Source organism: Triturus cristatus, chromosome 7, assembly GCF_964204655.1.
Source record: "Triturus cristatus chromosome 7, aTriCri1.1, whole genome shotgun sequence".
Lineage (NCBI taxonomy): Eukaryota > Metazoa > Chordata > Amphibia > Caudata > Salamandridae > Triturus > Triturus cristatus.
In genome coordinates this window covers 1,680,182,033-1,680,204,851 of record NC_140590.1, presented here as the reverse complement: position 1 = coordinate 1,680,204,851, position 22,819 = coordinate 1,680,182,033, and the positions used below count along the sequence as shown (strand labels likewise).

Sequence of the window (22,819 nt, the reverse complement as noted above, 5' to 3'; positions counted from 1 at the left end):
GCTCTGGGGTACGGCGACCTCCTGGAGGCCCTTGGTGCCCTTCATTACTCCTTGGCTCATGGCGCCGGGGTCCTGGGGAGGAAGCTAGATGGTGTGGTATCAGCGTTGGGACAGTGGCGGCATGCTGGTCCGCAAGTACACAGTGGCTTTCCACACTGCACACAGGAGGAAGATGTTGCAGCCCCCCCCGCGATTAGTGTACAGCCGGACACTCCGGACAGTATGCTACCGTGTGGTCGGCTAACTGTGGGCTTGATCTGCTCCGGAGGTATTGGACCTGAGCGGAAGATGGTGGCCTTGTCCCGTGCGCAATCTCCGGCGGCCCAGGGACGATTCCAGCAACGTGTGTCTCATTTGACTGCTTCAGCCTGTCTGGACCTTGTGTGCAGTGCAGATCCTGGGGCGGCACTGGAAAAGACGCCCCCCCATGAAGCGGTCCGTGCTGATGCTCAGAGACTTCCACCCCACCTGTGTGCGTCGCTTCCCGACTGTTTTTGGACACTCCTGTACCTTGGGACATCGGACATGGTGCTGGGTCGAGGGGCAGGCATGGGCAGAATCGCAAAGAGCGGTCAAGGCTGAGGCTGATCCTTCGGGAGTGGTCACCTAGTAGACAGGCGGACTCATGGTTGCGTGCTCTTATGGTTATTCGCATAGTTGGTGCATAATGCTCCCCACTCCCCACCTCCTTTTTTGATATGACCAACCTGGTGCTGCTAATTGTTTGCTGTGGGGAGAATTCACCGTGCGGGAGGGAGAAGCCGGGGGTATGTTTTGAAGGCCCTCCTCCAGTTTATTACATTCCCTCCGCCCCCCCGTCTGGGGGGGCTCTTTCTTACTCCTTTTTTCCCTGTCTCTTCTATATTTCGGGTCTAGTTCCAGGGCGACAGGCACACTGCTGGGGGGTGGGGCCATACTCATTCGCAGAGGTGCAGGGTGGGGGGATGGGGGAGGGGACTCTTTAGTCTTTATCTCTTTTTCCATGGCCTCCTTTTTCTTCTCTGTTTCTTTTTGCTTGTTTTTCTGGGATCAGCGCGGTGCACCTCTCTTATTGTGAATCGCTTGCTCTTAATGTGTGCCACAGTTTCCGGGGGGTTCGCTGGGCTTTAGGTACGGGGACCTGTAGGCGCAACTATCTTTGATATTGCTCCCCATCCGTACTTTCCCGTGTTTGCGCCATTGATTCAATGTATTGCTGCTTGCTGCTTGCGTCTCTTATCCTTGCCCCTTATCGCTGTTGGGAAACTGTTTGGCACCTGATCCTACTGTTTTGTTTTATTATAAAATGAAAAACCCTTTCTCTCCTGGTGTCCTACCTGAGCGGCTCATTGGCCGGACTATACTGTATTGTAGACTTTGCTCTCCGAGGTGCCGCCTGTGTTTACATGTGCTTTTATTGTTCTGATTCCTTAGCGGCCGGTCCCGGGGGGTTGTAGGCCCATACGTGTAAGTGATTGAAACGTCAATAAAGGTTTTTCAAAAAAAAAAAAAAAAAAAAAAAAAAAAGAGTCCGGGGGTTACAAATGGCCTGGAGAAGTATTTGTTGGATCACTGCTGTGATTTCCCAAAGGTAAATGGTAGAAGTATCCCCATGCTTTCTTACGCCGACGACACGGTATTAATGACCCTTACAGGAAATAGCATGCAGACTGGTCTTGATGCTTTTAATACCTTCATGCAGGACCTGGACCTGAAGGTAAATTTTGCAAAATCTTTTGCGATGGTCTGTGGCCCAAAAGGGTCAAAATCTAGGAAGCTTATGGTAAAAAACTTCACCATCGAAAAGGTGGATAATTTTAATTACCTGGGAAATCTCTTTAATAATAAACTGAGCTGGGCCCCTTTGATGAAGGCCCGAGTGCAGAGTGCTAGTCGATCCATAGAGGGCCTGTTCCGTTTTTGCAGTAAGCTGGGTCAAAAACCGGTCGCACACCTAAAAACTTTGTACAGATCAAAATGCTTATCTGTGGCCACTTATGGGGCGGGGGTATGGGGGATTGAAAATCCGGCCGTGATACAGGTCATGGAAAATAAATTTTTAAAACGCTTATTATCTATCCCTTTGGATTCGTCAAACAGTTTTTGCCATGTTGAGATGGGAATGGATTATGTGACTGATGCCATTCGCATCTCCCCTTTATTACTTTGGGGTAAAATATGGTTATCTGAAGATCTTAAGTTTTCCAAAGAAATTCTTCAAGATTGTAAAAGTCTTGATTACGCAATGCAGATCCCTTGGTTGTCATATGTCAGTGATACGTTATATAAAATAGGTTTGGGTCATCTTTATGATAATCCTGAAAATATCCGGGGAGATATTAAAACTTTAATTAAAACGAGTTACCGGAAATACTTAAATACACTGTGTCCGGTTAGGTCAACAAGCTGTATGGATAAACCGCAGCATCAGTTTTATTTAACTTTTACAACCCATGTACAATGGCGGTTTTATCTTACCAGGTTTAGACTAAACATTCTTCATTTTCTTTTTGCCTTTCCAAAACAAGGGGGTTGGTGTGAGAGGCTGCCCCCTTGCCCTTGTAATAACAAAGTTAGTCAGAGTACCATTCATGTTGTCCTTTTTTGCTCTTTATACCAGGAGCCTAGGATTAGGTTTATTAAGCCTACCCTTAAAGGGCAGCAACCTTGTAATTATAAAGAAGGTTATGACTACTTATTATCACAATCATCTCCTGGAGTATGTTGTGCCATGATAAATTTCATACGACTTTCACTCCAGATTAGGAAACGGTATAGTTAGTCTGGTGTTAGGCCTCTACATTGCTGTGGGTAACCGTATTAGAAATTGTTGTTGTATGATGGCCACTAAATTGCCTTGTGCATTTATTTATACTCTCTGGTTTAGGATGCCAAGTATGTCCTATTATACTGACAATTGATCTGTTGAATGTATTAAATGCATGTTCTTTTTAATATAAGAATGTATACTTTTATGATTCATTTTTTGAATCGAATAAAGTTCTTGAGACTGAGACTGAGTCCGGGGGTTGGGGCAGGGGTGAGCACACTCAAAGTGTACATGAAACCGTCAGGCACAGTTTTTGCATGTCCCCCACTACGCTGCATTACACAGCCCGGTGGGGAACATGCACAGGCTCCCTGTCCCCATCTCAGCGCCGAACCACGGCACTCAGACCAATCACAACGCTGCCTTGCAGCATTGCCATTGGCTTACGGGAACCAATCACAATGCTGCATTGCAGCGTTGTCATTAGCTTATGGAGCCCGGGTGCTTTCTGCGACGGCAGCTGGCATCGCGACCAGCAGGTACGTTTTCTATCCTTTTCCTTTATTTTCTAACCCTCTCATCACTGTTCCCTACCAGCCGCCACTGCTAGTGAGTCTGCTGTTTCTACTGATTTCCCGGTGGAAGCGGCAGAGTTTTGCCCTGATACCGTATTTCCATGGAGAAGGGGGACAGTTAGGAAAACTTGTTTTCTAAGCTGTCAACCTGGTCTATTCCCACATCAGATATTGGCTGATTCTGGAATCTCCCAAATTTAGTTAGCTATGTGCCATCCAGTCTCTGTTTCTAGCCAGTGGTCACCCAGTCTGCATTTGGTATTTGTCTGTGATTTGCATTTCTGACAGTTTTGAAGTATCTGAGATGCTGTGCGAATGGTCCATTCCAGCCTGTTGTATTGTGGTCAGTGCAGGCTGTATTGCCCCAAGGGTGTCCCCAGTTAGTCTCTATATTGCCCTGGTGTCTTTCAGTGGAGGGTGCATTGCCCCAGAGCTCTCCCCAAGTTGTCGGCATATTACGCCTGTGTGTAGTCTCTGTATAGGCATGATCTGTCTCCCAATGGGTGTCATCGCACCAGTTATCTGAAGCTTTCTCTCCTGCTCTACTTGGGTGCAGGCGATGGGACATTCAAATGAAAAACTTTGCCAGAAGAGAAGATACTCTAACTGCTCACAAGAAGATGCTACTGCAACTCCCAGCTTGAGATACATCAGTGTGACCGACCCATCACGGTGAGGGTTGCTGGATGAGTAGACTCCGCTCTATTCATACTCCTTGAAACAAAACATACTTTTCACATGCTGGAGGAGTGGCGCTAGAAGTTAGGCTATGGCACTCCTCTTCTGGTTAGAAAGTCTAGATGAAAAGCACAATTTCACAACTCACTGACCTTTCCCAAATAAGGCAACAACATAGCCTGTGTTTTGTTCCTGCTAGAGCAAGAGAAAGAACTGAAGTGTGCAACACCTTTTTATGCGGTGTAACTTGAGCATCACAAGAGCTGCAGTCATCTTGTCGCGTCTTCTTCAATGGTCAGGTTACACAAACTAACCCCCTTTTGCTATAAAAAAAAGTCACATCGGGTAATATCCCTGGATTTCAACCCCATCGATTTAGAACAAACACTAAACTTCTGGACTTGTCTCTAAATAGTATGACCAAATTTAAGAGAGTTTGATTTTGACTTTTTTTGTATTTGAAAAGGGATAGCCTGACGGGTTCCCTGTCATCGAACTTTAAGCCGACATTAAAATTTGGGCCATGTGTGGACAAGAATTCATAGCAAATGTATTCCATAAAAACCAGATACATGCACATGTTTTGTTGCAAAAATCATCCGAAAACAAATGGACCTGAAATGTTTACAGGAAAGGATTGTTTATTAGTTGTTTTCTTACAAAGTCAGTGCAGTCTATGGCACGTACAACATAACAAGCGATATGAGCAGGATTGGAATATTGTTTAAAAAAAAAAAACCAGCAGAACGTATGGACTAAACTAAGAAAAGCAACACTCAGATGTGTGTGAGACTGAGTATAAAGCGATGGGAGTGGTTTAAAAAGCCTCTCCTCTGGTCATTGGGAAGAGTATTTCAAGAGTAAGAACTGCGTTGGAGAATGTTTAGCTGTCCACAATGGAATGATTTGTTTTAAAACATGGATGGAACAGGGCTTTACAGAGAGTGTTCGTGAGCTAAGTAAAAATAAATTACTTACAAAGACTTTTTACTCACCTTAAAGGACATAACAATGGCTCCATTAGTTACAATAAAGTCAATGTACTTTGACTCCAAATTTTTAAGTGAAGCATTTTAAAATGTGTAAAAAGGGGCATTTAGCTCTTGAGATGGTGGCATGTTCTAAAAGCGGATGGGGACGTTCACTGCAACATTGACAAGCAGGAAATCTACACAGTAATATAAAAAATTAATTATGCAATAAAATCACATAGAAAAGTACAAATGTGTATAGCTAGGCTCCCCAATCCTCTCCAAGCAGTCAACAGGACGCTTGTGCATTGTAAGACCAGCAGGAGTTTCTTTGTGCAATGATAGCTGGTGGGCTGCTACAGCCTCTATGCAGAATTAGATTCTGGTACATTAACACCAACGGGTTTTTGGAACCAATTACTCAGCATATTCCAGATTCCTCATTCCAGCATTTTAGGGAGAGTTGACAGCTTATCAACGACGCTGGTACGGGGGCAGTGTATTGGGGAGATTGTGGTATCAGACTGGACTCGTTTGATCAGGGAGTTTAATTCCCCCAGTTTGTCATCAGTCCCGGCCACAAAGAAGGCCAGGGTTTTGAGAAGAGAAAGCTGGATGTCCATCTTGTTTATTGGTACTGCAGCCCTCCACAGATAAATGTGCCATGTTCTGGTGGGAAACCCATTCATTGCTTGGAGTTAGTTGCTCCCCATCTGCCTAAGATTTACTGCCTTCAGGGCTGTGTTGAGAGCTGCGTTGCCGGGGATTGTGGAATGGCTGCTCGGAGTCCTGTGAGTAAGTTGCCAGGGTTTCCTCCCATCCTGGTGTTTTTAAATACGAGAGTGCCCCGCAGTCCTTTTCTTCCGCATCTTCTTTGGCTTTGAGGAGTCCTAAGGGTGACGCCCCTGGGCCATGAGGTAAGGTATGGGAGTTTGGGGTGCTGTTTGAATTACCCGCACTGGTGGAAGCAGCTGGGCCTTCCTCGGTGGTCGCATGTAACCAGAGGAGACCTTGTGCTCCACTGCTTGCTTGCGTTCTGGGGTACTCCCATTGCCTTCTCCGTTGGGGTTGTCTAGGCTGCAGGATCTAGGCTCTTCCATCCTTGGAGAGGTCGGCAGTCCTGTCAATCTTCAGCTTTCCTCATTGCTGTTTTGTAAGGGCATGGAGGAGGCACTTGACTGTTGGTCGGGAGTCTCAGGCAAGGGGAGATGGCCCAGAGCTACTTCAGTAATGTTAAAAGTGACCATCGGAGGTGTGGTAGTAGGAGTGTTTGCAGCCCCGTGAGCCACTTGTTGTTTGATAAGAGCACCGAGCCGGTGTACTTTAGGAAGTTGAATTTTGTGTAAATGTTCGGCTGTTTCATGCAGGCAGCAAGCTTTCATGTGGGTGGCGAGAAATTTCCTAGAGCCCCCATATTTTCCGGTACCTTGTCTTTTTGGCTGAAAAGATTTATTAGCGGGCCTTCTGATGGTGGTTTGGGCTTTGTTTTGGATCTCACCCGCTTTGTTGCCTGCGCGGGAGAGTTGTCGTCTCTGCCACGCTTCCTTCTTGTGGCAGCTGGGAGGGCCTCCTCCCTGGTCTTCCCGGACCTCATGAATACGCCTGATGTCTGGCCCCTGGATGATGTTTGATCAATGGCCCTGGTGCCGTCTCTCTCCTGACTGTCGACACTTCCTACAAAATTGGAGAGGGAGGCATTAAGGTCACCTCCGCAAACCAGGCCAGGCCTGCCCTACCCCCTGCTGCCACCTCTCACCTGGGGAACAGTGGACACCAGCAAGGAGGCAGCGAGAGGGGAAGTGAGGCCCGTGATATGGATAGAGAGGTTGCAACTGAGGTCACAGCTTTGTGCGCGGGGCGGGCAGGTCACGTCGGCACAGCCGCCTGCCGCTCGCCAGTTCGGCCAGAGACCAGCGCACCCCGATGCAGGGGCCTGCCAGCAACCTCTGCGGGCTGCCCCGGGTCCATGAAGGGGACCCTGCTAAGAGGGTGTCCCCCCTAGTGCCACATGATGGCACACGAGGCAGCCGCCCAGTGTTTGCGACCCCCTAAGTGTCCGCATGCCCGCGTCACTTCCGGGCAGGAGTGGGAGGGGGGGCGAGGTACATATACCTCTCCCGCCCACTGGGCGCCCTCTTTTCCCGCTGCCCTAACGCCGTTTGGTCTGGGCTGACAGTGATGGTCGAGGGCAGCGGCGTCAACGGCAACAGCGGCTTCACGGCCCTGCCACAGCCTCGCAGATCCATGCAGCATGGCTCTGCCCTCAAGTCACGTCTTGTGTGACTACTGGTGCTCTGAACAATGTTACAATTGATCTCAAACCCCCACATCAAACAAAGCAACATTGTAGAATGCCTGTTGTTGGTGATTGTTACTGATGCAGAACTGGGGAAAGAGAACTCCCTTTTTAGGTCTCGGCTCGAAGGCTGCGCTTGCGCAGTCTCGCTACAAGATTTAATGTTTTGGAGAAGAGGGGCTTGAATCCGACCCTCTTCTCCATTGGCTGGCCTCTTAAATGCTGGCCAGCCATTGGAGAAGAGGTTTGTCTCTCTGAACAGGCCCCGTCCTTTTCGGATTCGGGGGCGTGTTTTTCGCTACTTTTCTCATTATCTCCTCCAGCCAATGGCAAGAGGAGAGAACAGAAAAACACGCCCCCGAATCCGGAAACGCCGCTGCCTTTTCCGAGGCATTTCTGCTTCGCCTTGGAGAAAGGCAGTGGTGTGCTTGTTCAGTTCGTGGGCATGTTATGAATGAAAGGCCTTGAATGCTAGTCAGAATTACTCTCGCGTTCTCTATGTTGATGAGACCTCTAATTCTGTACCCCTTGATTGATCTAAAATTGGAGTCCTTCTTTTTTTGCCAAAAGTCTTGTTTTTTAAGTTTCCAAAATCTGGTCACCGTATGCCGTGCTCCAAAGGAAGGAACGGAGATGCGCACCGTTCACCACGGGGTGGGGGGCAATGCATAAAGTGCACCCTGGGAGGAGGAAGCAGGTATTGTGCAGTATAGAAACGAAAAGGCGGTACACACTGAGTTCCACGAATGACACCGTGAAACGCATACAGGGCTCACTGGCAAGAAATGAGGCAAACAGAAATATGTAGTTGAAAGGAGACGCTGCTGCGCTTTGAATCTGCGGGTGAACATGTGGCGCTTTATTAGAGTGAAATGAGGTACAGAGCTGTGTTCTGAAACAAGATGTGTTGAGAGGGCTAAGCCAGTGGGGCTATGGGAACGGAGAAAGGAGAAAGGAAGGCATCCAATGAGTACACAGCACTCTTTAATAAAGCTGAAACGAGCTGGCTTAGTAAGCAATTGCAACATTTGTAAATTACAGGTGAGAATTTGGCCTCAGGTGCCTGGTGTGTGACACGTTTCTCCCAGGGCTGTGGTAGCATCTCACGCTCTCATGAGCAGCCTCTGATCTCTAACGCGGGTCACTGCAGAGGGTCAGCGGAGTGTCTGCCGGCCCTGGCCTGAGGAAGCCTGACTTCGCTCAGGCCTGGCAGGGCGCTGCTCCCATCTGCCCTTCGGATGTGGATGCCAGTCCTGCCGCAACATGCCCTTTCGGTCCCTTCCCGGCGCAGGCAGATGAATGGAGAATGCCAGCCCCGTGCCAGGCAGGAGGGAGGGCGCACGCTACGCTGCGGCAGAGGAATGAGGTGTAGCAACAACACCAGGATGCGTACTGTGTACCCATCCCCTCCCCCACCCGCCGTTCGCCCCCGTGGCACGCTCCTCCGCGCTGTGCGGTTACACTGTGCGGCACACGGCGTCCGTGCCAGCTGACTGTAGGGCGAAACAGAACTCGAGCGCCCCGCTGCCTTGTCCTCACAAACCATACAGAACCACATAAAAGACACGAAGGCCCACTCCTTCAGGAAGGTGTGCCAAGCAGGGGGCATAGCTTTTCAAAAGAAGCACAAAGCCCACGCGTCTGCAGGGAAACTGAGTGTCATGGGACAGGGTTGACACTGCACGAGTATCACACACACACACACCCTGAGTCTCTGCAAGAAACTCAGAGTGCTGTGTTACTGAGGCAGAGAACGACTCCTACACGCCAGCTCTGCAGGGACTGCCAGGGCGCGGGATTACAGCAGGGCTCAATGGCTCCTGCACTTTCAGGTCTTGTAGCAAGGTTCTATGGCTGGCATACTCACAGTAGGGCCCGGGACCCCTCCACCTGTACATGTGGCCCCTGGTCAACATCCGCATTAGGCTGCTGCTCACTCCACTCAGTGAGGGGCGGGGCATCGAGGGCGTTGGGCGGGGAGGTGGTGGTTATCACCACTGGGAGCTCTTAAGACATTTCCACGGCATGTCTGTATGACGAGTTTCACACAATGATTGAAAATCCGCCGAGGAGCACACATAGCGAACTTTGCACTAAATTCTAAATTCTTCCCAACTTGTAAATTGTAGAAATTAGCATAATTTACGTGAAATGTGAAAATACATATAAAAATTCCCTTCAACCTAGGACGCCAGGTCAAAAAAAAAAGTTGAATCAAAGCGTGGAACAGTCACGGGGGGCTTCTGAGCGCTGTACATAGCAGATACATACATTTATTTTAGACAAAGACGGTATGCACACGTCCCACTGCACACGATCCTTGCTTTCACACACTTTCATGCGCCCACCTGCTATTTTCCAGCGCTTAGAAACGGCAAAATAAGAAAGCAAGATATCCTGCCCATATGCTCCGTCACCTCCGTACTTATTCTGTGCAGAAAATAACGACAAGGAAAGGGTCAGGGAGCAGGGCTCAGTCATGGCAGCTAGTTCAGCTGTGAAAGCGCCTCGAGCCTGCATCCTAATGTGCTGTAACGAATAAGCTAAGATGTGCTCAAGTTCCAAAAGCACTTTAAGCAATCCCTAGATTGTCAACACATATTGAATACCTGGTAATACATACTGGATGTATACAAATCTTAATTGCGAAAGAACTTTCCATCTGTCATAATTTTTCGAGGCCTTGGAAGAGAAAGTTACTCTCATGGCTGGCTTTAGAGCGTGTGACTGGTGCCACCGCACAGGGCGCCGAACTCCGAGGGTGCTGCATTTAGAAACACCTTAAGGGATTAAAAGCACCAGCTGCAGAGTTCCCTGTGTGACCAGCAACATTTTGGTGGTTAAAAAATGCAAAGATAACCCTGGTGATTAATGTACCTTCTGGAGAGATCAGAGGTTTGTTTAGTGTGGTTTTGAATTATCATAAAGCAGAGCAGAGGGTTAATGTCCCTGCTGTAAAGCACCTGCACGTCACAGGACTGTAATTTTTGCAGCTTAGTGGGTTAATGGGTTTTGTCACAGAGAGCCTTTTGTTACTACAGTTCATAAGTTACAATCCTAATACAGCATCCTGCGCTATGAGCTGCACGTAAACAGCAAGGCATAGGTTTAGAAACTTCTGTTTTTTTTCCCAGTCTTTCATTGCTAAAAGGCATTAGTCTGGGAAGAAGTAAATTGGGTTAACCTTCAAGGTTTGTCCACCACAATCCATACTGACGTTCACCTCCACTCTTGCTAGCAGGTCTATTAAGCAGCACAGCCAAGAACAACAGTGAATCTATCCCTCAGGTCACAGGACCCTTGAGAAGGGCCAGCACTAGGGCAGTGCAACCAGTGTGACTGGACGCTGACTTTGGGTGGAGACATTATGTTTATTAAGGTTTTAAAATCGCTTGCTACCTCCCTCCTGGCCTCCAGCAATTTTCGGCAACAATAAAAATTTCATGATGACTGGGGTTTAATGTTCTTCCTACAGAGAGATCGGAGTTTTGTCTAGTGGAAGTTTTGACTCCAGCAAAGGTAGCACATAGGGTTAATGTGCCTGCAGCAAAAAACATGTACCATGCAGATCACAAACTGCACATAATGTAAATAGGTTAGTGGGCTTCTGCGTGTGTGTGTGTGTGTGTGTAGGTGGCTCTGTGGGTGGCTCTATTTCTGTGTGGGTTGCTCTATTTGAGTGGCTCTGTGGGTGGCTCTGTGTGTGTGGGTGGCTCTGTGTGTGTGGCTCTGTGTGTGCCTGCAAATGCAATAAATCTCGCATTTGAGAGTGATTAAGTTATTCACATTATAAATAACAATGCCGTTTCTTTAAATGTTTTAAAAACAAAAACATAAACAAAAATAATGTCATGAGCAATGCCAATAGCTCTAACTTTAACAATGCCGAGACCGTTGCATTGTAAATGCTTGTTTTCTCTACTGGACGGCTCTTTTAAGTTCTCTGCTCCACACACTTCTTCACAATGCCAACCAATGTGTCTGCACATGGGCATGAACAGGGGATGGGGTAGTCCAGTCTTATATAGGGTGACATTCTTGTTAAACAGACTAGGTGGAGGGTTCTTCATTTGGTCAAAGGCCCCCCTACTCCTATTTCTCACAGGCCTCCTTTAGTGTAAATACGTATTTTAGAACACATGTTTTGTTACTATCTTTATATTGTGCTTCCATCACACTCTTTGTACCAAATTCACACATTTTCTCTTTTAATGTTTGTCACCTAGCTGTTAATAAAACTATATCCAGTGATATTGTCGCTATTGTACAACATATCTTGTTGAAATTGTTACTGTGGCTTAAAAAACCCCGAAATAAATTAAATTAAGGCCTATATGCTGTCAATGGAATGCTTCGTGACAACAAAGGAAATGTTCACATTACCTTTTTTCATGGCGTTCGTTAGAACTCTGTCTCTCCGACCACCCATGCCTCTCCATCCCTACATGGCATGTAGAATACCTAATGGCAGTCTTTTTTCCTACTATTTAATGCGCCATTCAAGGCAAAAACGTATTTGAACCATTCTAGACTACAACCAACATTTCCGCTCTTCTTCATACAATTTTTCTTGCAGATACACTCTCCTGCATGCACTCTCAGATCTATTCCTCTCTACTGTTTCTCGCTTTGATCTTCCCAGATACTATTTTTTTTAATTTCAGGACTTACCCTTAAATAATATTTCTTCTTTGCGCATCGATAGTGTGCAAACGTGCAAAAGTCTGAAAAGTAGGGGGCAGCTGGTGATTCTGAACAAATGACTCCTGCAGAATGGGAACAAAAACATCCGTGAGAAATGCAAAGTCTAGGACTAGTGAATACGCCTGAGCTTTGAGCAGTAACGACCATATGCATTCACACACACACACACCACTATTTTCGCCCCTTGGTCCCCACGCACACAAAACCACAACCTGACCGGCTCTCTACTCCAGCCCACTCTGGCAGGTAACGTCACAATTTCGGCAGTGGTGTAACAAACACTTAGCGGGCCACCCTGCTAGGAATGGTGAGGGGGTCCCCCCAATGCCCATTCCAACACAGTCACCAGCTATCCTGTAGAAGTACTCCACTTTTGTCTCCTGCCTCCACATGACATCAGCAGGAGTTTTCCATGATACGTTTAGCGTCAAAGAGAAAAAAAGTTATCCTTGTAGGATGAACATGCTCTCAGTGGGTTAACAGCAGCCACTGCAGCTTTCGCAGTGTGGGAGGCACTAGAGCTCCAGGGGCCCCCCTCTGGCACTGCGCACGGGCAGAGGGCCCCTGGCCTGGGACCTCCTGACTGGGCCTCCCTCCATGTTCTTTGCAGAGGTCCCCCTCAAGTTTCTCTATGCCACTGCATGCTCCAGATACATGCACTGTAATAAGATGGAATTAATGGAAGTAGACGAGATGTAGCATAGGATGAATGCTTTATTGTTCAGATGATAAGTATCAAGGGGAGGCCCCACCAGGAGCAGCTCACTTGCTGCTCAGCCCGTCCTCAACTGATCCCCACTCAGGCATTCCACACTGCATTCTAACCATGCACCAACATTCCACTCTGGCTGAGCAGCAAGACCTGTAATACTAGTCTACTACATCACCTTCCCCCTTTTAACAGAAACAAAAGAATTTTGTAAGTACAGTACAATATGAGTCAACATAGGGGTAAAATTGCTAACAAGGCATCTAAATGAAAAAAAACATGCAATAATTCATAAAAGAAAATACATTGCATTAATTAAGAGCAAAACATAGCATGCCTCATTCCTATTAACGGAGCAAATGAAAGATAGAATAGCAAATGGTAGAAAAAGGTAGGAAAGATCAAACAATCCATAAGAATATAAGCAAAGACTTTGAAGAAAAAACATATTAAGAAGGGTGAAAGCAGCACCCTGTTGAACTATAAAATAAGTCCAACGTGACAGAAAAGGGTGTGGAATCATGAACCAGAACCAAGAGTAGAAGTAAAAACCACACACTGCCACAAAATTAAAGAAGCCGTCGATTCTACACACAGTGGATGAATAAATCCAGTAAAGTAGAGAAGTAGAAACACAGCAGGTGATATCTGCACGTACAAGTGAGTATCACAAAGCCAATAGGCTTACAAAATGTATACCTGAAAGTGACCTATCCACGCAAAAGTGGAAATCACCGAATACTTGACTAAATGGCAACCCCTAAACATGCAAAGGAAGCACTGTGAGCGATACACAATAAAAAAAATAGGTGAGAAATCCACGAACCGGTGGAAAACCACATAGCCTCCGGCTATTACAGTGTGTACCTTAACCAATGAAAATTATAACCAAGCAGTTCAATAAAATAACGTACAGAAATAATTTATGTGACATTTCATCGTACAAGTGAAATGACACGGGCAATGTATGCGTACCATGAAAATCTTGTACTGGCTGAATTTAGCAGGCTAGCTGTACTAAACTAATGAAAATTCCCATTAGGGAACTTGTAACAGATTAATTAGCTATGAAAAAGTGCATACTTCAATAATGAAAATTATTTCAGTGCTGATGAGTAAAATTCTATACCGTAATAATGTATGTGACGTATCCACGTACAAGCGAAACGACACTGGCAATGTATGCGTACCATGAAATTCTGTTACTGGCTGTAGTAGGCTAAATATAAACCTAAACTAATGAACATTCCCATCTGGAACTTGTAACAGATAAATCACCTAAGTGAAAATAAATTACACATTGTGAACCAACAAACTTTGTTGGTAATGCATACCTCAAATAATGAAACATTTTGTTACGGACGGATATTCACTCATATACCTAACTTAATAAAAATTCTCCTTCAGGAAACATGTAATAGATCAATATCTATACGAAACCCTAGTCCATGCGAAATGGAACATATACAGCAATTTTAAAATAAATAACCTCTATTCCTTTTTTTTTTTTTAAATAAAATAAATATGTCACATGAATAAATGGTTGAATGAACTTTTTAGATGGCCTGGAAGCTAATGATAATAACAACCCCACTACTAGAAAGAATAACATTTTTCCCTAGAGGATTAGCCGATGACCAGTACGTCAAGGAAATGCTGAATATTAATTATTTACAGCAGTACAAATTAGGCGTTCTTCTGAATGGACGAAACTTTACTCCAGATGAAAATAGTTGCTTGAGGAAATAAGCGAGACTGGTCATATCCTGAAATTGCATTGGGCATTTATGAAATCGCTTCACCTCCATGGTGTGGCACAACTAGTTCTTGGCATCAAAAAGGCGTAACTCACCAGAGCATTTGAGCAGGCAGGTCTTTGAAAAACCGAGTACAATGTCCTATTGCTGCACTGAAAGAAAACTTTATTATCCCCCAAAACGGAAAACAATTGTGGTTGGCAGAAGCAGCACTACTGGGTGAACACTTTGAAGAAAACGTAGCCAAAATGCAGAGCTCCGGTGAAAACACAACATGGCGGCACGCCTTGTGACGCTGCCCCGGCTGGCTCACGGCGTGACAGAGCCCACAGACGTCCAGAAGCAGCTCCGAACATCATGAAGGAAGAAACGCCACGCGAGGAGAGGCAGGTGAGCTCGAGCACACGGAGTATAGTCCGTGCTAAATTTAAACTGAGGCGGCAGTTTAACAGTCACAGGTTTAACAGGGTGCTCCACAGCGATTAGCCAAAATAAATATCCGACCAAAGTACTCACGGACAACGCTGCCAAAACCACTTCAAAAAGTGCCCAAACTGCATACACTGACAAGCTGCTCACCCGGGAGACGAACCACGGCAAACTAAATCAGGCAGACTCGCTCCTCGAATCGATCGTATTTTCAGGCGAATCCAAGTTCTTTTTACTTCCAGTAGGTGGCAGCGTCCATCTATTCACTCCTGCATTTAACAGATGAATTACAAAGCCCTCTGAATCAAAACGTAAAGATCGTTTTCATCCTTGTCAGTTCTCTCCACCAGTTTAACTCGGCCAAAGCTCCGGTCCTTGATATCTATTGAATTCTCCTCAGATATCAGTCGTACCTATCCTGGTTTGACAGGAGAGTGCCTGATAACCCGGGAACTGGCAAACTGGCAAACTGGCAAGGTGCAGGTGATGGAAAGTAGCAGAAAGAGTCTCGAGTCCTGACAGATTTCAGCGGGCGACCGATGTTGGTCACTGGTGGGGCCCCCAGGTGTCAGGCTTTTAAAAATGAAGATTTCCGTTACAAAATAGGTGCTTTACCTTAGGTAATTTCAGTTTTCAGTTTCAGTCAATTAAGGCAGCACAGGCAGGTTCTTCCGGATCGTCGCCAGATGTAATAAGATGGAATTAATGGAAGTAGACGAGATGTAGCATAGGATGAATGCTTTATTGTTCAGATGATAAGTATCAAGGGGAGGCCCCACCAGGAGCAGCTCACTTGCTGCTCAGCCCGTCCTCAACTGATCCCCACTCAGGCATTCCACACTGCATTCTAACCATGCACCAACATTCCACTCTGGCTGAGCAGCAAGACCTGTAATACTAGTCTACTACATGCACACTAAAAATCGAGTCATATTCATATTATTTGACGATAATATTACTTTTTATTAACAAAAGTTTACTTTGAGGGGTGAGTGAACGCTCCCCTCACTGATGCTTAAATAGAGGAGTAAGTTTGTAGGGGATGTACAGTTGTAAAATAAATCAAGCCTCAAAAAGATGAAGATTTAGCAGGTTATTTTTATTTCTGCAGAGCAAGTTAATCTACCAAAGATTTGCCGAGCTCCTATTCTATGAGACTGGTAGCTCCCCTTTCCGATTAGTGCCTTATTCTCAGTGCCCAGGTGCAACACCAGTTTATCTGTGACCTCATGTGCGCCCCTTTAAAGTACACTTCTAGGGACACTAATGATAGTCTGGCTAGTGGCATTTTAAACATCGCATATAATAAAATGCATAGAGAAAATAATGCAGGCACACATGGCTCACGCGGACATGGGTAATTGCTGTTTTGGGTCATAGATAGGGCCACTGTAATTACGTGATTCTGCAGCTGCACAGTTGTACGCATTATTATGGTGTGCAGCTACTCATCGTCTGCTACATAGACTACAGATTTTAGGCAAAAAAAATGTGCTTCAAACTCACACGGATTAAAAATTACTAAAATCCCAGAGACGGGTGTTGTCGTGCAATGGAAGGCCCTCTGCGAAAGTTGACCGGTTATCTTTCGGTTTCTTTTTTACTGTATTTGTGTATTAAACTAGAATAAATAGTACCCTTTGCCTAGGCAGTCTTAACGTGTTAAAAAAATGACAACATTCGGAAGTAATTCTATCACAAAATGTGCCACATTACATTGCGTAATTTGCCTTATCTCGCGGCATAATGTAGACCACCCTGCAACATAATTTGATCTTTAGAAGCTTCATAATTCCAATGGCCCTGGTAAGAAATGTTATTTACTTGTTGAGGGGTTTACATTCAGTGTAAAAGGTGCCTTTACCTTTCCAATGCACCTGCTTGGATTAAAATAAATCATATGTCCCTACAAAACTCCTCCCTTTAGTTTATTGCATCTACAGGGGACACCATGCTAACATCTAACTATGTTAAACAGGCTACCAAGTTGTAAGATTACTTATGTGTGACATTTCATTGTTTGCAGCAGCTGTGTGACATTTTCAGACCTCACATGTGACACTCTGAGTGACACCATAGGGAAAACCTTGTCTTTGATCCTAGCAGATCATTTTTATGCACAAATAGCAAGATTTTTCCCTGAGACAAGTGCAAGGACCCTTTGCGGGAAGCTGACCCCGTGTCAGGAATTGTACTTATCAATACAGATTCACTACATTCGGATCTCTCACGATATCATGATTCTCCTTTCAGCAATAAATGCCCTACGGCCGCCTGCCACTATCATCCCCTGCCCAATAAAGTCATGTGCGTGGTCTCCTTCCCCGACGACCCCTCTGCACTGCTTTGGTATCACTGCATTCTTTTACATGCGGGAAGGATTTTTTTTTCGAAACCTAAGAAATTGCCAAGGCTGCTGTACATTCCTGTAGGAAGCTGGATCTCTATAAAGTGCACTAAAATGAAGTACACTGTGCAGAGAGTCCAGTGGGTTCCCATTTGGTTCACAGAGGCTAGAGTAGATAATACTTACCCTCTCTTCTGTATTAGTGTGCGCGAGCAGTTAGGCTTATCAGAGGGTAGTGCTAAGCATTTGTTGTACTCAAAGAGGCAATAAATGAGACACACACTCAAAGAGTAAATCAGAGTCCAATCAGGCAAATAACACCTCTTTTCACACATATTTCAAACATAAAAAACTTAGTTTCAAGGTAAGTAAATTTTTCCATAAAAATATTCACAGGTAAGTAAACGTTCAAACCTATGCGCTTTTATGCAAAATGCAATCCTATGGGAGGAAAAGTCAACGATGCATAGGTAGGTACAGTTGGTTAAAGGGGCTCACCTTCTGGGATAAGAATAGTAGTGGCCATAAAGTTCAAAGTACTACCAGCAGCTCTTCGGGAACCGCCAGGGTACTAACAGGAACAGGGTGCTGGTGAGGCTGGTAGCTGCCTCTACAGGGCGCGGAGGGGGGTACCTGAAAAGATGCTGCACAGAAGGACTCGCGGGTAAGTCAGATGGCTCCCAAATGGGGGTTCAGGTTGCAAGGGATCTTGGTTGCAGCGTGGTTGGGTCGGCTGGTCTGGTGCACAAAGATGCACCTCGCGGTCAAGGAGAAACTGCTGGCAGGGGCAAAATCAAAGCAGCTGGGCAACTCTTGAAGTGGGTCTCAGTGATGCTGAAGTCCCTTGATGGCTCCTTGGTCCTGGTGCAGTGAGAATGCGGACTGAACTTTCGCTGTTGGTGTAGGGTGTCCGGTACCCTGGAGGTTGGTGCTGTACGGCTCCGGTTGGTCTTGGTGTGTACACACTCGGTGGGGAGACAGATCTGACCTTCCAGAGCAGGAGTACATTCTCCTGGTCATCTGTGGCGTCGGTCGGGCCAGGGAGCTGCACGGTGGTGGACCGGACCCTGTTTGTTGGTGCCTACGGGCTGCAGGGGAGTTCCTACTCCAAGGGAGACTTTCAGTGTTTGTTGAAGTGCTGGCAGGCTACCCAAGGCTTTGGTAGTTATTCCAGCTTGCAGGATGAGTCACTTGGTCGAGATTGTTGAGAAAGGGCTTAGGACGATAGGGTTTCATGCCAAAGTCCAAAGTTCTGCTGTAGTTCTCAACAGGCAGATACTCTTCTTCATCCTTCTTCTGTTGATTCATCAAATCTAAGGTCTTTGATTCAGGGGTGCTGCCTAAATAGTCAATTTCGGGGCGCTGCAGAGTGACATGTAGTAGCCAATGGGCTGCCTACCTTTAGGGTGTCTACAGCCCTCTATATGACCACTTCCTGTGGGAAATGGGCATAACCCTGACCCTAGAAGGCTAATTCCATCCAAAACAACATGGAGGAATCTGAAAAGTGAGGTCCACTTCAGCTGGCCTTCCCCTAGGGGTGGTGCTGGCTGAAAGTGGGCACAGCCCCTAATCCAACATATTTTCCTACCTGTCTTGCTGCCAACAATGGGGTCAGGACAGGGGGAAGGGGTGGGCACCTCCACTATCTGGAAAGATAACAAAGGTGGCAGGGCTTTTGAAGCTTCAAGCTCTGGAATGCCCATCCTGCTTGGAGGAGGTGTGAACACCTTTGCACAGAGCAGGCTTTATTCCTGTCCTCCAAGAGCGAAGGCTGTCACCCTCAGGAGGTCCGAAACCCGTCTATTGTGGCTGGTTGGTCAAGAACAACCAGTCAACACATTAGTAGTCAGTAGGTTTTCAGGGGGCACCTCTAAGATGCTGCTCTCTGAGTGCATTTATTAATAAATACAGCACTGGCATCAATATGTGTTTATTAAGACGAGGTGTTTGGTACCAAACACCTTGGGGTACAGTGAAGCCATCATGTAACTTGGGAACTCGTTATGAGTGTTCAGTTCATGTATTCGTTATGGCTTCCCTGTGTATTTATGATATCTGAGGGCGAATTTAGATACCACAGGGACACATCCACTCAGGCAGATACGCCCACAAATGGGTATAGTGCACCCTGCCTTCGGGCTGTAAAGCTCGTCGTAGGGATGACTTACCTATACCACATGCAGTGTTTTGCTGGCATGGCACACAGGGATGTGTGCCATGACAACTCTTCATTTTCTCTGCACCAAGACACGTAGGCTAAAGTGTCAGTTTGCATGAGCTGGGCAAGGGGTCCCTTAGGGCGGCACAATTCGTGCTGCAGCCCTTAGGGACCCACTTTAGGTCCAATGCCCTAGGTACCACTCACTAGGGACTTACAAAGGATCCTAAAGGGTTGCAAATTGTGGAAGAATTGTACAGTTTAGGGGAACAAGACTGGTGCAGGGGACCTGGTTAGCAGGAACCCAGCATACTTTCAGTCAAAGTTGCACCAGATACGGGGGGCGTGGTTTGGACGCCGGGAGAAATGGCGGCGTAGCGCTTCGCACCTCCCGTGGCGATGAGCTTAAGGAGTATTTTGGGAGGCTTCAACTAACCCTGGAGCAGTGATCACGGCGTTTCCGGAGACCGGAGGCTTCGGTCCACCTCGGGTGTGATTTTTGGAACTCTCCGAGTCCCCAAAGACAAGATACATGCGGGTGCCCTGAAAGCCGCGACCGCGAGCGTGCAGGCCGTGAGGCCGTGTGATCCCGCAACCCCTGTGCCGGCCGGCTGAGGTAGCTGCTTACCTGACTGATCGGAGGGATCCCCCGGCGATGTTCTGTGAGTAGGTTTGGGACGAACCACAGAGCGGAAGACTGCCACCAATGTTACTCTCTGATGTTCAGACCTGTGAGGATCATAAAATGGCGGACACGCTGTGCACTGAGGTTCCAGCGCAGCAGTAGGCGAACGGAGATGGAACCGGAATCCCACTGTGAGCGGGGAACGGAGGGCAACGCGGATGTTACATTCGGACTGTGAGTGGCATGTAACTAATATTGCAAGTTGGATTACCGTGTTTCGTTCTTCTTGGAGTGCTGAGGGTGTGCTCACACAAGATGGCGGACACTGTAACAGACACTGTAACGCTCTCGCCTCAGGAAATTTAATCTTAAAATGCCAGGCCTATTTCTACACGGTCACAGAAATACATAGGAGGGTGCCGCCTGGTGAGATACACATTTAACTTTTCTCTGGCTCTGCTCGGCGAGACCTACCACGACAAGTGGAGCGCACGACATAGTGCGATGATGCGCGGTACGCGATCTGGGCAATCATGAGAGCTCTAAACGAGGCAGGGAGACTGGCAGCAACGTAGACGTAGATGATGCCTGGTAAGAAGTATGTGCAGTCATTATATGGCCCCTGGGATATGAGGGGGAGTAGACTATGTGGACGCGCATCTACTTAGCGAGTGTGTGGAAGCTGTGCTGAGCGGGGAGCTACGAGAGAGAGGCTGTGGATTGAACACTGGCGGTCATAGACGTGAATACGAGCATCGGAGGAAAGGAGCACGATCTTGATGTGCTGAGAAATGCTGGCAATATTGTGGTGGCGACGCAATTGTATGTGCTGGGCAAGAAGGTCTGACCATGATGAAATGCGACTAAATACGCCACATCCACAAATGTAGCTCACTAGGAATCGCACAGACCATATGTCACAAGAAGGTCCCCGGTATCCTCCGCTCTATAGCTAAACGGAACCACACCACTAATAGAAGGAGTGGATCCTGACATACTGCTCTAGTCATTTTGCACATCCTGTGTCCTTTGGAAGTTGCTTTATTACGGACCGAAATTGCTATCAAGAGAGCTATTGTGGCGGTGCTTATTAGGTGAATCAAGTTGCTGTGCTAGTTCCTAGCTGTTGGGCCAATATGGGGGACAAGGATACAAAAAACCTCAAGAGGCTTAAGGCTGAACCTCCTAATCCGATCTCACCTGTTAAAGGCAAGAAGGACATCAATGATACGATGGACATCATACTGAGCAAACTTGAGGAGGTACGAGAGCTTGCGAAATCCACAAAGGAGGAAATCGTGGCTATTCGGAAGGATATTCGAGATACTAACACCAGACTCACGGAAACAGAATCAAGGATCAGCCGTCAGGAAGACTTGGAGAATAAGACCTGTAAATCTATTAAAAGCCTCTCTGTCTCCACAGAACAGATGTCAAGGAAAATGTCCGAGTTGGAGGATAGGAACCGAAGAGGGAACCTTCGTATTTTTGGGATACCCGAAAGCTCAGAGGATGCATACGATTCCTGTGTTTCCTTCTTGGAGGCATGGTTCTCGCAGGCAACCAACCTCACCTTTCATCGCCCACTCGAATTCGACAGAGCTCACAGAGTGCCAGGCAGGGCTACACAGGGTCAGAAAGGTCCCAGACCCATCGTTTGTAAACCTCTGCAGTACCAACATGTGGAACAGATCTTATCATTTGTACGTAAAAACAACCACATCCTATGGAAATCAAGCAAGATCTTCATCTCGCAGGACTACAGCAAAGAGACGGTTGATGTGAGAAAATCCTTTCTCGCCCTACGTCCGAGGCTAAAATCACTGGGCCACCAATTTGGGTTCATAGGTCCGGCGAGGTTTCGGGTCATCGTTCACGGTTCTCCACAGATCTTCACAGATCCACAAAAACTCAGGCAATTTTTAGATGATTCTGAGGATCTACATATGGATACATCGAGGGGGGCCTCCGCAGTCCCTTCTAAATGACTATACTAACTGAATTTCTATACTTCCTGCCGGGCAGATATCTGTTGGCATGTGCAGAAGGAGTTTCCTGTTCATGTGTTCTGCACACCTGAGGACAGGGTCCTGCGTAGTTTCAAGCATAAGAGTACTGCGCACTGCTGTTTGCTAGTTGCCTTGCTGCGTTATAGGTCCTCTATATCACTTATAGCCATTCATGCAATGCTCGGATTCTACGCTGGGCACTGTTGTTATTGAAGGGGGGGGAAGGCCTGCCTTTATGCCCATGTGCCAGGCAAAGATGAATGTCTGTAAGTTTCCAGGCTCATTTTTACACAGACTACGATATGGTTCTGATGCTGTCCTTAAGGTCCTGTGTTCACTCAGTGCCTACCTATAGTGGGTGGTAATTGCAATAGGTCCTAAAATGGGTGGTAATTGCACTGTGATCTGGTCAACTGCTAGGTTGCGGTATGTTGTATGACAAATGGCTTATTTCTGCCAAAGACGAGGACTTAGAAGGACTTAGAAGGGGTTGTGTGTAGTCTTTTGCTCTGGGACTTCTGCGTTTCGCCTACAAGTGTTTGGGTTCGGTTATCTGCACAGCCATTCAAGAAATTCGTATTTACTTGCACTGTGTTCCTCTCAGGGATGGGACGTACTTGCTAAGGCTGTAGGAAATGTGATAATTAGTGGCAAAAAGGTTTGCAGTAAGTAAAGCGGATTCCTTCATGAAGGACATGATCCGCTGTATCTGTATCTGTGCCTATATCATACTTACACTGGGTTATGATGATCTATGTTTTCTTTTCTTCTGGAGACCGCTGTTCTAGGATGTTCAATTGTTGTGCCTG

General features: G+C 46.7%; 1 protein-coding gene across 1 annotated transcript in view; it reads right to left on the bottom strand.

Annotated features, from left to right (window-relative positions):
* The window catches only part of ACRBP (acrosin binding protein), a 101,910-nt gene that overhangs the window by 4,225 nt on the left and 74,866 nt on the right, over window positions 1-22,819 (bottom strand). Inside the window, exon 4 of the mRNA XM_085615188.1 lies at window positions 11,941-12,035. Coding sequence (XP_085471314.1) covers window positions 11,941-12,035 — 95 coding nt within the window. The remainder of the gene's footprint in view (window positions 1-11,940; window positions 12,036-22,819) is intronic.